Consider the following 16575-nt stretch of genomic DNA (forward strand, 5'->3'; position numbering starts at 1 on the left):
GATAAGTGTAGTACCACTAGGTACCACTAGGTAACCTCTATGCAGCAGCTCTCCAATGTGACTAAAAAGGGGGGTTTCCCAAGTGCAAATGCAATGTAGGGCAGTGGTATCATACTGTATGCTGCCATTTAAATCTCATATTTTCACACAGATTTATTAGTATAAAACTATTAATGAACTGGAAAAAATAGTAGGGCTAAGGCTACTTTCACATCTACGCTTTTCCTTTCCGCTATTGAGATCCGTCATAGGATCTCAATAGTGGGGGTAAACGCTTCGGTTTTGTCCCCATTCATTGTCAATGGGGACAAAATTGAACTGAAAGGAACGGTGTTCCGTTCCCTTTCATTGCGTTCCTATGACGCACACAAAAGCGTTGCAATTAGCGTTTTTGAGTGTGTCATGTCTCACAATGTAAGCCATGGGTGACGGATCAGTTTTCTCTGACACAATCTGACACAAAAGAAAACGGATCCGTCCCCCTTTGACTTACAATGGTTTTAGAGACGGATCCGTCATGGCTATTTTAGAGATAATACAACCAGATCTGTTCATAACAGATGCAGATTTCTGTATTATCATGACGGAAGCTATTTGCTGATCCATGATGGATCTAGGAAAAAAGCAGTGTGCCATAAAGGGCAAGTCCATTTACCATTGCAGTATAGATTGTGCAGCATTATCGTGACTCACACTGCATTTATTGTACTAAAAGGGGTTGTGCCATGAACAATATTCTACATTTTGAATACTTGAATACTTTTGAAATGGCATTTAACTAAAAATATCATATAACCACTGTGCAGTTCAATAAATGTTAGCTGTATAGTGCCACCTGCCGTTTGTTCTTTTCCTTAGTTGTCCATCCGCCTCACGCGTTCAGTTTAAATCTTCAAATGCTAAAAACCATATCTTCTGTGAGAAGTTGTGTCAGTTATAGGGAAAAATCTACTTCAGAAAGGACACACACCCTGAGCTGTGATAGGTAAAGAGATGCAGCAGAAAGGACACACACCCTGAGCTGTGATAGGTAAAGAGATGCAGCAGAAAGGACACACACCCTGAGCTGTGATAGGTAAAGAGATGCAGCAGAAAGGACACACACCCTGAGCTGTGATAGGTAAAGCGATGCAGCAGAAAGGACACATCCCCTGTGAAAGGACACTCAAGGCTGAGATCAGATTACCAATCTTATGCAGCATCCAGGGTTGCATAAGACAAGTGGGCTGTGCTACACTGTTTACATAGCTCTTATGCTAGGACTACACGACAACATTTGTCGCAGTAATGTCGCGCGACAATTTTTATAATGATAGTCTATGGTGTCGCGCTGCAACTGCGACTGTCACATCGCAGTCACAGCATGTCGCAGTGCGACACCATGTTGCAGTGTAGTTGTGCCCTATGTTGTCGCGCGACACATGTGGTCGTGTAGCCCTAGCCTTATACAAGTGAATGGAAGATGCAGAAAGAGAACTGTACATCGATCTCCACAGTTTCCACAGCTCCCATTCATTTCTGCGGGAGTTCCATATACAACACATCCTACTTGGCTGTTCATACAACTGGTCAGCTCGGCTGCTGCATATGACAGCGGTTCCAATCTCAGATGGGAATACCCTTTTAAGACTTGGCACTTCTTCACGTTTGCCAACCAATTCGGGAATGTGTTGTAAAAACAGAGGACGGTAAGACTCAGCAGTTCCTTCCTGTCACCACCAGCATCCCAGCAATCACGTGATCACCAGCACCAAAGTAGGCAGCAGAAGTGCCCTTCCTGTATTCTATAAAAGTGCCCACAAAATGCCGTATATAGTAAATGAAAGAAGACAGCATCGGCAATAAACCACTTCTGCCTTTTCTCCTGGATGCCAGCAGTCTGCGACAGATGGGCATAGGAAGGCTCACTGCTTGACCATTCTTGTATTAACCCTGTGCCATCCATTGACTGTGACACAACATATGTGAATATTGCAGGTTAATTATGTTTCTCATGGTATTCCTGCAGTTCCTCTCTTCTAGTATGTCCATGATAACACTTCCTGTCCTGTCTGAGCCTTTTTATAGAAGCACTGGTGCAGATCTAACAATAGTCCAGAGGATACTTCTCATATTACACATTTAATACTACTGGAAGTTCTTTTTTTTCCAAAAGTTACCCATTTTCATATACTTCTTTATACTACTGAACATTTATATACGGAAAAAAATAAAAAAAATCCCTGTGGGAAATCTAGAGGTATGTTAGCTTACATGCCCTGAAAATAAACTATTTTTCTAGGTGGGTTTGAAAACTGACCCACTTCATTTTACGGCAAATCTCCATTGGAATGTCAAGGAGACCGTCTCCTAAACAATACATTAACATCTGCTAAGCAGACCTGAAGTGTAGGATTCAATTACTGCAATGGCATAATGTAGGGTGCTTCCAGTGGAAGTCGGGACATTTAGCATTTCTCTAAGTAAAAAAATGAATAAATCACCAGTAAATACAGGTCAATTACAGCACAAATCGGAAAGCATGGGAGATGCTCTTAATAGCCATCACGGCAGTAGATAGTGGTGGTAAGGCTCAACGGTTTTATTTATTTGTTTTAACGTTCATATAGTTTTCGGGTACTTTCACCCTTGCGGCAGAGGATTCCGGCAGGCAGTTCCATCGCCAGAACTGCCTGCCGGATCCGTCAATACATATGCAAACTGATGGCATTCGTCAGACGGATCAGGATCCTGATCCTAATCCGTATGACAAATGCATTGAAATGCCGGATCCGTCTCTCTGGTGTCATCCGGAAAAACGGATCCGGCATTTATTTATTTTTCACTTTTTTGCGGTCTGAGCATGCGCAGACCACAAAAATGGAACCGTTTTGCCGGAACACTTGGCATTAATGCATTTTAATGGAAAAGTGTTACGGAATTATGGAAGGAGATAAAACCGTAGCATGCTGCGGTATTATCTCCGTCCTGAAAAGGCAAAAAGACTGAACTGAACACATCCTGATGCATCCTGAACGGATTTCTCTCCATTCAGAATGCATTCGAATAAAACTGATCAGTTATTTTCCGGTATTGAGCCCCTAGGACGGAACTCAGTGCCGGAAAAGAATGACGCTGGTGTGAAAGTACCCTTAGCTTTTTAGATGGGTGTTGGACCCTTACCTATCCTCAGTGAAGGTCCAAAACCCGTCACCCCCACTGATCATCTCTTTGTGGCAGCCAATCATAACAGTGAACAGAGCCGGAAGCAGAAGGTTCAGTCCATTGTGTATTGGCTGTGCTGGTATATTGCAGCTTAGTTCTCCTTCGACAGCCCTCCACCAATCTGAGATTGATTACCTATCCTATTATTGTTTTAGAAAACTTCTGACAACTCGTAATGACATCTGAGAAGTTTTGATCTTTCTGGGTGATGAGACCCCCAATGGCTAAAATGAAGGGTTAGAAGCGCTCAACTGAGTATGTGTTCTTTTGGATTTGACTGGCTTTGCTCAACTCCCTTCAAGATGCTGAGAGTAGGGCTGCAGCTATAGACTATTTTTCGAGTATTCTACCGATTAATCCAATGATTAATCGAGTACGTTAATAACAAAAAACTAATTAAAAGAATGTTTTTCTTGATAAAAACTCATCAGCCCCCCGTGCCATCAGCTTCCCCCCCCCCATGCCATCAGGCTCCCCCTAGTGCCATCTGCTGGCCCCTCAGTGCCATCAGCTGCCCCTCAGTGCCACCAGCTGCCCCATCAGTGCCACCAGCTGCCCCCCCCCCAGTTCCATGAGCTGCCCCCCAATGCCATCAGGCTCCCCCCCTAGTGCCATAATGCTCCTCCCCAGTGCCATCACGCTCCCCCCTAGTGGCACCAGGTTCCCCCCCAGTTCCACCATCTCCCCTCCTAGCCACGTCCCCAGTGCCAGTGAAATAAAATACTTAACTCTCCTATAGGGGTGCCGCTCCACAGCTCCTTCATCTTCTTCTCCACACGCTGCACTGTCATTCTGGCGTCACACAGAGTCAGGTCATAGTGCATGTAAACGTATAAGGAGAAAAGCAAAGCGCCGTGCAGGCCGGCGGGTGACCACGGAGCGGTGAGTAATAGCAAGCACTTCACCTGCTCCGTGGTCAGACGAATGTGGAGCTGCTTTCGCAATTTTACAGCCTCCAGAGCTGAAACCTCTGGGCATTCTCTGCAGACTGCAGAAAGAGATTTGTCTTTACAACAAGCACTGACCAGTAATGTGAAGTACGGAAACCTAAAGGTGGCCTTAAATAGCTGTTAGCTGAACACTAGACTATTCTTCTCGCCCCACCACCCATACATGCACATGCTTGTATCCTCAATAGGGACAGTGGAATAGGCTGCTGCCAGACACCTCTAGTGGTGGCTTATCTCCCTTGAGAACATAAGGATCATGTATCTTGAAATCCAAAATGCCAGATACCTTCTTCCCTAGACATCTACCATGGGGCAGACTCAAGACATCCCCATACACATTACATTTTCAGCAAAAATTATCCGGCTTGATGTTCATCTAATGTGTATGGTCACTTTAATTAACACTTCCACTTCATTATAAAATACTTACAACACTGGAGCTGGCAAAATTCGGGCATGTAAGCACCTCCTGAGGAATGCCCATAAACCCTTCTGTGTGCTTCCAGGCCTGTGCCTCAACGCCACAAAAGATAGGACATATCCTATCTTGCGGATCACAGACCCATTGAAGTCAATGGGTCTGTACCGCGATACTAGATGTACACGGCCAGTGCCCGTGTTTCGGGGATCACAATCTGCAGATCTGCAAAACCAGCGCATCGTCCGTGTGCACGATCGTGTGAAGGTGCCCTAACTATGATCCTGTACAAAATAATGCAATATTTATAAAGTTACTAATTTTTTTGGTAAAAATATTACATCTTTTTGCAGCTAGTACCATTAAAGGATATTTTACAAATGCATAGCCATGCAGATTAAGTTCATGTATTTGGCTATACAGCTTGGATTATACAGATTACAGATCTGCTGTTTCCCTGATAGCAGGTGGGTTTCAATGTGCTATGCCACCTATGTAGCCTGAAGGTATTCTGCATAGCAGCCTTATTCTCCAAGGGGACAATGACGGGATTTTTAACAAGCTTCATCTGGTCTGTGGTCCACTAATGGACTCTGGCAGAAAAAACAAACATCACCTCCTATACAAGCTCATGATCCAAAAACAAAACCAGAATTCTTGCTGGCTGAAAATAAACAAAGTAAAGGACGTGTGCAAACCAGGCACTTTAGATAGACGCCCCATTGTTCTCTAAGGTATACATATCTTTCCACAGTGTATGGCATAGTATTATAAGTTTTACTGGATATATGGTGCATTAGACATACATTGTGGCAGCGTAATTACCAATATATCTCCTATTTTTCAATTCTGGTGCAGTTCGGTGTTTCCAAACTTTCTGCGGACAAGTCCACAGTGTGTCCAACTGACACCATGCCCTGGGAGGGGATCACCTGGCCAACAGGTCTATGACTGAGTCTGTATGTGTGCTCCTGTCCCTCTGACTCTATTGCACATGCTCCATGATTGGGGGATGTGGGGTAGAGAGAGACCTACCTGGTCCACTTTCTCCCCATCCATTGTGCATCTAGGACGATATATCATTACATGCGCTGTATTGGATTTGTTCTATGTGGCCTACTGCACATGTGCCAATATATTTACCTGGATGGTATAAGAGCTTCAGATCTCATGGTGAATTAACTGTCACGCATAACAATAAATAAATAATGAAACTATAAATAATCCACACTAAAGATGAGCAAATCGATTTGTCTGATCAAGCAAAGCTATGCCCCTGTGACAGGGCTCCTTCGAAGCTTGATAATCTTGCGCTTGGGCCGCTGCTACGAGTACCAGTGCAAGCGCAGAGGCTCTGCTTCCATTACTGACTCAGCGACTCCGCATGGGCCGCTACACATCCTGGTAGCGCTGCAGTCGCTGCACCAGAAGCAAAGCTATGCCCCTGTGACAGGGCTCCTTCGAAGCTTGATAATCTTGCGCTTGGGCCGCTGCTCCGAGTACCAGTGCAAGCGCAGAGGCTCTGCTTCCATTACTGACTCAGCCACTCCGCATGGGCCGCTACACATCCTGGTAGCGCTGCAGTCGCTGCACCAGAAGCAAAGCTATGCCCCTGTGACAGGGCTCCTTCGAAGCTTGATAATCTTGCGCTTGGGCCGCTGCTCCGAGTACCAGTGCAAGCGCAGAGGCTCTGCTTCCATTACTGACTCAGCCACTCCGCATGGGCCGCTACACATCCTGGTAGCGCTGCATGAACAGTCGCTGCACCAGAAGCAAAGCCTCTCTGCCTGCATCACTACTTGGACTCAGATTATACATTTAGACATTATAGGTCAATTAAGTCTATGCCAGGGCCTAGTGGAAGCCACAATGCTAATGCGAACAGAGCCTAAGCAGTTATGCTAAACTTAATTATGATCCCATGGCTATTTTTGAGATTTAGAGATTTGCTTTTCCCCACTAAGCCCCTATGTTCTCTTTGTTCTGCATACTTATGGCAGAAACATGAACTGGTATCTGTGATTTCTCTTTGTCTGGCTAAAACAGTACCTCCTCCCAACCCCACCTCCCCCATACATGCATGGTCAGCTCGGCCAAGTGTGCATATGTAACCAATAGGGAGGGGTGGATAAGGGCACTTATTACTGGGAGGGGGGCTGAAAAAACGCTCACTCCAGATCATTGTCCTGTATAAACATGCCATCCTTTCACGTGGCACGAAAAAAAAATGATGTAATAATGATCATTCATCCCCCTTTCAGTTTACATTGGGCCAAGTGAAAGTGAAAGGCCCGTTAAACAAGCTGGTTGTGTTGTATATTGTAAATTGTGCTATGTAAAAGGATCCAAAGCCACTGTCAACAACTTACCTCTGGTAAGAACAAAGGATCAGTTGTGGACAATGCCAAAGGAGTTGTGGACAATGCCAAATCAGGGGTATGATGTCTGTATCAGACAATCCACATTTAGGGCAGCAGGAAGATGCCATCTGCTCCACTTGAAACTCTAATATAGACAGTGATTTAACATATTACATACAACTCCTCTATGTGACAATTGACACCGTGATTCCATACCCAGATCAGTATCATCTAAGTAGCACACCTTCATTCACCTTTAAAGGATAAAGTAACCCCGGCACCCAGCTTGTTTAACTGGTTAGATTGGCATTATGTGTGGCGTTTATGAAGTAGTAGAGCGCAAAACTCTTTTACTTTTAAGGTAACCAAAGCATGAAACTCTTTCTTTTCCAAAAATGTAACCATCAGACTTCTGGTCAAGTGCTGCCCACTAGATAAAGTCTTCTCATAACTTCAACAACCATGCCGCTCTGTTATACTACTTGATGTGGAGAATTGTTGTGGTGTGCACCCAATGTGGAGAGAAATAATCTCCAGTGCATGTACGGGACTTTGCTTCACAAAGAAAGACATTTATCATCTAATGTATGTGGTTATATATCTTTTTTTATTATGGTGAGTTTCAAGCTGCCAGCAGTTTTGCATAAAAATGCCACTAAACGGCCACCTGTATGATATAGGGCTGGTATACAGCTGTTTCCCAATGTGCTACAAACAGGAGTTTAGGATAAATTATGATATTTTATATAAATACTGTCAGGGACGGACTGGGCACTTAAAGGGAGTCTGTCAGCAGATTTACCCCTTTTTAACAGTTGCCATACCGCTGTAGCCGCAACACAGATGATTAACATGGTACCTTTATATGCTTTGGTGGACTTTTAAATATGCCAAAAACGAACTTTGATGAGGGCTCGCAAGTGCCCAGGGCGGAGTCCACCGTGTTGGAGCCCAGGCAGCTCTGCCTCTTCGGCTCTTATCCCCGCCCAGCCTCCTCTGCTCGCCTATCTGTTGTCTCTCCCCCTCAGCGAGATCCCGCGCCGACGCGATGACTTGCTTGGTCGGGGCATGCGCACTGCCATGCCCATTGCTGACACGGCATCGCAGTAGCTTATGCGCATGCCCCGACCAAGGAAGTCATCGCGTCGGCGCGGGATCTCGCTGAGGGGGAGAGACAACAGATAGGCGAGCAGAGGAGGAGGCTGGGCGGGGATAAGAGCCGAAGAGGCAGAGCTGCCTCGGCTCCAACACGGTGGACTCCGCCCTGGGCACTTGCGAGCCCTCATCAAAGTTCGTTTTTGGCATATTTAAAAGTCCACCAAAGCATATAAAGGTACCGTGTTAATCATCTGTTTTGCGGCTACAGCGGTATGGCAACTGTTAAAAAGGGGTAAATTTGCTGACAGACTCCCTTTAAAGTGGCCCTGGAAAGTAAATACGTTTTATAGTCGGGTCCAAATTGATGGAAGGCAGGGTCCACACAAGAAGGTGGGGTCAGCAATACCATATTGTGGCACATTATACCACCCCAACAGAGCCAAACATCACAAAATACTGCCGCCAGCAGCACAAAATACCTTCCAAAAGCTTCCACTGGCCGTAAGGAAGGCTCAGGTGGAGCCCTGGTCATTGTCCCACCAGGAAATTTCCCTGTAAAGTCTATGGCCAATCCGCACCAGACTACTGTACACTTTTCTCCGTTCTACAGTGACATGTATACAACTTGGCAAGTCCAGAAAGTCTGATAAAATCTAAGATTTATATAATTTTCAATGACCATAGAATAATGCAGACAATTTACTAAGCCAGCACCTATATCAGGTACCATTGGTGCCTGAACCATGGAGAACCTTTGATATTTTTGTAAACGATAAAACAAAGCCTAAATGTAAAATTTACTTTAAATTTCAGATCTCACAAAGTAAAGGCACGTACTGTAGGCTGAGCACAACTACAATGAATGGCAACTACATAATCCCACTGTTTAATGGCCACTCTGCTTTAGGCCTCTTTCACGCTACCGTTTTTTTTTTCCGTTTTGCGGTCCGTTTTTTGCGTTCCGTATACGGTCCGTATACGGAACCATTCATTTCAATGGTTCCGCAAAAAAAACGGAATGTGTTCCGTATGCATTCCGTTTCCGTATTTCCGTTTTTCCGTTCCGTTGAAAGATAGAACATGTCCTATATTTGGCCGCAAATCACGGTCCGTGGCTCCATTCAAGTCAATGGGTCCGCTAAAAAAACGGAACACATACGGAAATGCATCCGTATGTCTTCCGTATCCGTTCCGTTTTTTGCGGAACCATCTATTGAAAATGTTATGCCCAGCCCAATTTTTTCTATGTAATTACTGTATACTGTATATGCCATACGGAAAAACGGAACGGAACAACAGAACGGAAACACAACGGGAGCAAAAAACGGAACAACGGATCCGTGAAAAACTGACCGCAAAACACTGAAATGGACATACTGTAGTGTGAAAGAGGCCTTACACTTTACACTGACAGGACCTATCGTAGGTGTGAGAAAGGTGATAGAAATATGAAAGGAGCATTAGACTAGATAAAATTCTCCAACGTGTATGAACAACAGAAATAACCAAAAATAGCCATTAGTAAAGCCAAAATGTCAGATGCACCAATGCTGCCTCAAAATTTTGGCACTAAGTTAAGCAGTAAATTGTTGGTGTAAATTTAAACAAAGTGTCTCGCGTATACCAAATGTATCATTCAGCCCGAGCCACGGTCTCATTTTCAGACTGCTTAACTTACCTTGCTTACATTTTAGACAGGATTAGTAAATCTGCCGTACAGTCTCAATGCCATTATGAGCAGTTTTTGTCAAACTCGTTTCATTTCCCATTGTGTGTACCTGATCAGACTTAATTGTAAGTCAGTGTCAGGGCTAGCAGAACCTGATTGCAGGTAATTAATGTTGATTACCAAACCTCTCCCTTAGATCACAGGACCCCTGCAGCTAAGGTTCCTTTCATTAGCTTCCAACACCATAAACCAGTATTGGTCAATCAACAACATCATTAACCAGTACTGATCAATCAGAGCAGAGTTTCTCAAATTTCCATGTGGTAAGAGCAGGCTCCTACAGTAGCTCTTGCAAACAATGTATTCATGGAAAATACACTTTAGGAATCTTTAAGTAAAATAAAACATATTGTTGACATTATTGTATGACATTATTACAGATATGCCCTAGAACATGGTAGTTACAAGATAGATAGATTTGTAGTTATTCTATTTATTAGCCAGATTTACATATTATTGCTTAGAAGGGCTACTTATTTCTCAAGTTCCCTGACCAAGACTGCAAACTTACCTTCGAAAGGAGGCAATATCTGAAGATCCTCACTGTTGGGCTCTTCAAGAATAGACTGGATTTTAGAACACAAGCACATTTTAGTATAAGGCAAGAAGGTAGCTTCAAACAGACCATAACTCCTGGGCAACTCCTGCCCCAATCTCAGATGAAGATGTAGAAAGTGTATTCCAGTATAATCTGAGCTCTTCACTCGAGAGAGATCAGAGCTGTCTAGTGATCCCACAAAAATATGTGACCAGACTTTTTTCTCCTTGTACTACCACTGTCTCACACTTTACCTCCCCTTCCAACCTCTTTTGCACATTGTTTCTCACCCTTCTTTCTCCTTTCATACACTTCCCCCTCAGCCTGGGGGCTGTAGACTGATTTGGGAATGGGGGAGGTGGAGATGCCTCAGTCCATCTATTCAAAGCACACGGGCAAGCTGTATAAATACTACATACAACCCACTGAGGGGAAAATATGCAGGGGTCTTTGGTGAAAGAAAGGTTCTGAACATGACTGCAAAATTAAAGCAAGAAGCCGCCCACTAGACACAGGATGACAAAAGTGACAGGACCCAAGCCAGCTTTGCCTTCTTGTCTGAACCTTTACCTAATCTGCAGTTACAGATCAATGTACACCGAGGTATAAAACATAGGATGAAGTACATGTAATTATGAATAGCCTTCATAAACTTATTTATCTACATTTTCAATGTTTAAAAAAAACTTTAAAAAAAAATGCTACAAACAAGGTGAAAAATGTGTTCTGTGGGCAAAGTATAACTAATAGTGATGGCACCATCACTATTAACAGTTGGCCAACTACTTCAACATCATCAATGGCATCAATTTGACTTGAGGCTACTCCCTAAGGTGTTCTCAAAGTGGTTCCAGGGTATTCAAATTTTCAACCCCGTACAGGGATCTGGACTTTGCCGCAAAGCCACTAGTTCTCCATGCAGAGGCTGCTGATCAAGACAGGGCAAGAGACACAGGTGCATAGCAAAGTCATTGAAATGAATGGGGCTGAGCTTTGATATCAAGCACAGCCGCTGTATATGGCGGTTTGCTTGGTAAGAGCTCCTGCGAGTTCTCAAACAGCTGATCGGGCATCAGACCCCCACAATCAGATACTGATGACCTATCCAGAGGATAGGTCATCAGTTAAAAAATGTCAGAAAACCCATTTAAGAATGTGAAAAGCATGTGTGCCCTATGGGGGCGTGCACCAGCACAGCAGGATGGAGGAGGCTGGTAAGACTGTGAGCGGGCTTCAATGTGGCGCAGCAGCAGAAGTAAGTACTCTGGCAGACATTTACTGAACATATTGCAGTATCCCCCTTATCCCTCCTCTTTTTTGGTTTAGACTATAGATGAAATCTTCTGATTTGAGTAGGCACATTACTGTTCTCAGGCTTCCAAGATCTTTTCCTAATCCTGTCTAAACCACTAAATGGAAACTTTTTCTCCCAATCTTCTTGACATCAAGTATGCTCTTCACCTCAAACTCATCTTTAGTACCAAACGGAGTGGGAGCAGAGACTGGAGTAGAGGTTGAGCACCACTAGTATGAGATGCAAAATGTGGAAGAGATTGGTTATACTGAGAGAATTGGAAGGCATAACCTATAACAGACAGGTTTGATCTGTTTCAAAACATCAAAAAGGCCCAAGAATTGAGGGGTGAACTCGTAGCAGGAAACTGGTGGGCTTGGATTTTGAAGTGTCTAATACAGTTATTAAGTAAGCTTCAGCAGGCATTGGGGTCTCTCTCATTAAGCAGTAGCAATGGCAGGTATAATCCGGTACCACTGGAAGAAGAGGTAGACTGTGGCTGAGGTGCAGGAGCTGTAGCTTGAAGAGGCAAAGCTGGAACAGAGGCAGCCATGGTGTATTGAAACATTAAAGCAACTGTTCCTGGCAACTCTGATGAATAGTCAGCTTTTTGAACTGATCCTGTATCCCACACTTAGGGGTGCAAGCGGGGACTATTATCTGAGCAAACTGTAACACAGCAGGTGTGGACCTTCTGTTCCACTGAACCACTGAACAGATTTGACTTGAGGCTACTCATGAGGGTGTTGTCAAGCTAGTATTCACCCTTTTACCTCGTGAAGAGATTTGGACTAGGGACCACCAGGCAACTACCTCTAAGAGTAATCTCTATTCAGAGGCTGCTAACACAGGCAAGTCAAGATACACCAGTGCATAACACCAAAGGGACAGGCAGAACGGTGTTCAGAGTGCAGGTCAAGGTCAGGACAAGCAGAGTTTGCGCTGAATGGTAAACCGGCAATAGGTTAGGGCAGGAGACATGGTTGAACAGCACTCCTCTTTCGAGATAGGCGGTGCTCAGTGGTAAAAGGTATCAACAATAATAGTAGAGACCACGGCACTCGCTAGAGATTTTTTAGTAATTTCTTATTTAATTTCATCATTTAGACATTTTTATTATTTAGATCTATCCGCATGGTACATTACTGGCCAACGTTTCGGACCAACACGGACCTTGTTCACGGCCTGTTGTAAATATAGACAAAGTAAATACATTGTGAACAATCTGATGTATGATTGTAAGAAAGCAGTTCATGATTTGGTAAATTATAAATGATAGCGACTGTAATAGACAATGATTAAATTGTACTACATTGCATCTTATGGAAAAGGGAGTACATAAAGTCGCACATAGAGTATTTGGGATTATAAATCTGGTTACACATAAAATATATGGCATATAGACCCCATAGACAAATTATATGGGAGTACTGAAAGTAGATTGGTCCAGTTGCTTCTAGCGGTGGTGGTTGTAAGGTCTGTGAATAGCAAATGCAGCACTGGCTAGAATATCGAATTGAAGTAATGGCTAATAGCTCTCATACCTGGTTTTATTGAGGCGCGCATTCTCGGCACGCAGACGCCGGATACGTCTCGGAGCGTGCCGAGAATGCGCGCCTCTATAAAACCATACACCCTGATGGCGCCTGTACACCATCGGCCACCCATGACGACTACAACACTAAGGTATGATAGCTTTTAGCCATTACTTAAATTCGATATTCTAGCCAGTGCTGCATTTGCTATTTTGCGATAGCCCAAGTATAGTGCAAGTAGGACTTCATCAGTTGCATACTAGTTAACCCTATTACTCTGGCTACAACATAATGATAAATGCCACTATACCCTATCTATATACTAACTACTTACTAGATTAAGACCTTGTCTAACTATTGTATCTATAAGGCTCCTCCTCGTTTTTTTCACTTTACTAAGGTTCTCCTCTTTTTGGACTTCACAGACCTTACAACCACCACTGCTAGAAGCAACTGGACCAATCTACTTTCAGTACTCCCATATAATTTGTCTATGGGGTCTATATGCCATATATTTTATGTATAACCGGATTTATAATCCCAAATACTCTAAGTGCGACTTTATGTACTCCCTTTTCCATAAGCTGCAATGCAATGTAGTACAATTAAATCATTGTCTATTACAGTCGCTATCATTTATAATTTACCAAATCATGAACTGCTTTCTTACAATCATACATCAGATTGTTCACAATGTATTTACTTTGTCTATATTTACAACAGGCCGCGAACAAGGTCTGTGTTGGACCGAAACGTTGGCCAGTAATATACCATGCGGATGTATCTAAATAATGAAATTATCTAAATGATTAAATGAAATAAATAATAGAATCTCTAGCGAGTGTCGAGGCCTCTACTATTATTGTTAATACGATGATCAGGCTGAGGTCAGAACAGGCAGGCACAGGGTCAATAAGGAGAGTGGAGATGCCGGCTGACACAGAGCACCACCATTACAATACTATAGGACGTTTAACATATAAGTGATTATCACTGGGATGCAGTACATCCCCTTGTTTAAACAGGCATCTACCCATAATTTGAAATGGAAGCAGCATGAGAGGAGAAAAAACAAGCAATCACATGAACAATGGCAGTTACAAAAACAAACGATTAGGCTTCATGCACATAACCGTATCTATTTGGCTGCCAACAAAACTTGGATCTGCAAAATACGGATGTCATACATTTTTTTTTGCGGACCCACTGACTACAATAGGTCACCGAATGACATTCATTGGCCAAGTATAGGACATGTTCTATCTTTTGCAGAATGGCCATTACTTGGATGATTTTAAGAAAATACATCCACATGTTGCAAAAGAAATCTGTAGCATAGACTGGCCTATACTCAGGATAGCGTATCAATATGAGATCGGTGGGGGCCCGTCTCTCGGCAACCCTACCGATGAGATTTTTGAGGAGGCCATGTTGCTCACTGGAGCTATGGTGAGCAATGAGGCCTCCTCACAGCTTACCGAACATTGCATACCAACTGTATCGCAGAGGATAGCCCATTAATATCAAAATTCCTGGAGATCCCCTTTAAATACAAAGCATGTCAATTTATGCAGTGCATAAGGTGAAATCATCAGCAAATCAACACCAAAACCTAAGGTTCGTTTCATAGCAGTGCTTGTACATCCGGCAGGCCGGATCTCTCAGTATTTTAGTATTGCTGGAAGCTACAGTGTTGCCATCTGCCACATTAACTATAATGAGGACAGGCGGAAATCAGGTGCTACCCTGCAAATATGCAGAGAATTGGCTGGACGAAAACCGTTGCGTGCAAATTTTGTTGTGTGGACATACCCATTTATGGACTCGTAGACACTCCTTTTATTTATATATAATGCCTTTCTGACGTACCATATTCTCTTTTATATGCAATGCTTTTAGGGGTGAACACCTACACACAATAGCATGCATCAGAGCATGCCACATTTTTTTTCTAATGGATTCCATATAAGACTCCAAAAAAAATACTTTGTGTATAAAACTGGAGACAAAGGGAAATACAGAATGTGCCCAAAGGAGGCTGTAGCTGCTGAATTACAGATCTTGAAGTCTATGGGTTGGTGAAACCCATTGACAGACCATAGATGCCATCTATGTTCAGTCAGTGGTTTTCGCTGACCATTGGTAGGCGATGCTCTGGAAATCGTTTTTTTCCCCAGCCTAGCAGTGAATGTAGAATACAGACATGGGCGGATGGGCTATAAACCCTAGAGGGAAATTTCCCGGTGGGCTGATGCCCAGGGGGCCACCTGAGCCCTCCTCATAGTTTCTGGTCAGGTACACAAAGATCCGATGATCCCAGCATTATGTAACGCTAAGAGCATCAGGTACCTATGCACCTGGCTAGCTGCACTGCTAGCTATACTGCCGCTTGCACTATGCTATTGCTGGCCCCACCTACTTCTGTTGTCACTGCCTACTTGTGTTGGCCTACCTTCTGTCAATGTGGACTTGCCTAAAACATGGGGCCACTAGAAAAAAAATCCAGGCCTACTTTAAATTCCCAGGCCGCCCCTGAATACAGAGGACACAGAGTAAAAAAATGGCACATGGACCAAACAAAAGACCATTCACAGACATCTTTATAGATCAAACACTGACTGTCTTGTCAATGATGTTGGGGTTCCATTAATGGAGAAGAGACACATATTGTGACCACAAAAGAATTATTAATGCTTATTAATGCAGACTAGTTAGGAAAATAATGGATACAGCGAGACCAAATATTCTTATGTGCATGGGGGAAAGGGGCACATGAGAATCTTTAGGTAATTAGGAAAAAGGAATGGTGTATGCTGAAGAATTAGGCATGTTGAAACACTCCTATATTTTTTTTTTGCCAGGAGGTAAGTCCATGTCAGTATCACCTTTCATCAGTTATTGTCCACTTCCTTTGACCAATCCTTGGATGCATGTTTAAGCCACTACTTCTGTGAATTCTGTAATATGGCACTCTGCATGAAGCAAATAAATATAGTACAAAAATTTCTGAAAGAACATTAATGATCGAAATACAGTTTTATTTTCTGTATGTTGGTGGACCATCAGGCATCAAAGTGCAGAATTATGACAGTGAGACTCCATAGTCTAACGTGCAAAGACCATACATAATGAAAATTCCACAGTCATTATGGAATTCTCACGTAGCTTCAAACTCTAACTTGTCTTGTTTTCTCCAGCCCCATGAATGCCCCCAATGTGTCAACATGCCCTGAGGGTATGAAAAAGTCCAACCCACACAGGTCACTTCATCCACATCCATAACTCTCATCTCCAAGACAAAAAGAGATTTGCTGGCGTTTGCCTCATTTTAAAGAAACATAATCAATTTGCTGACAAGTTTTGTCCTGTAACTGAAGCATCTGCATAGAATCAATGCACCCTGGTTAGCTTATATTCACCAGTGAAAGTCACCCAATCAAGAACATCTC

The 16575-nt window shown here is 43.3% G+C and overlaps 1 protein-coding gene across 3 annotated transcripts in view; it reads right to left on the reverse strand.

Moving 5' to 3' along the window:
* Positions 1–16575, reverse strand: part of ARHGAP45 (Rho GTPase activating protein 45) — a 92207-nt gene that overhangs the window by 40121 nt on the left and 35511 nt on the right. The window contains exon 1 of one of the 3 annotated variants that reach the window (XM_044269444.1): positions 10271–10479. The exons of the other annotated variants lie outside the window; for them this stretch is intronic. Within the exon in view, the coding sequence (XP_044125379.1) occupies positions 10271–10349 (79 nt within the window). The 5' untranslated portion in view covers positions 10350–10479. Of the gene's footprint in view, positions 1–10270; positions 10480–16575 lie in introns of those variants that run through there. 3 annotated transcript variants of the gene reach the window in all.

Source organism: Bufo gargarizans, chromosome 1, assembly GCF_014858855.1.
Source record: "Bufo gargarizans isolate SCDJY-AF-19 chromosome 1, ASM1485885v1, whole genome shotgun sequence".
NCBI lineage: Eukaryota > Metazoa > Chordata > Amphibia > Anura > Bufonidae > Bufo > Bufo gargarizans.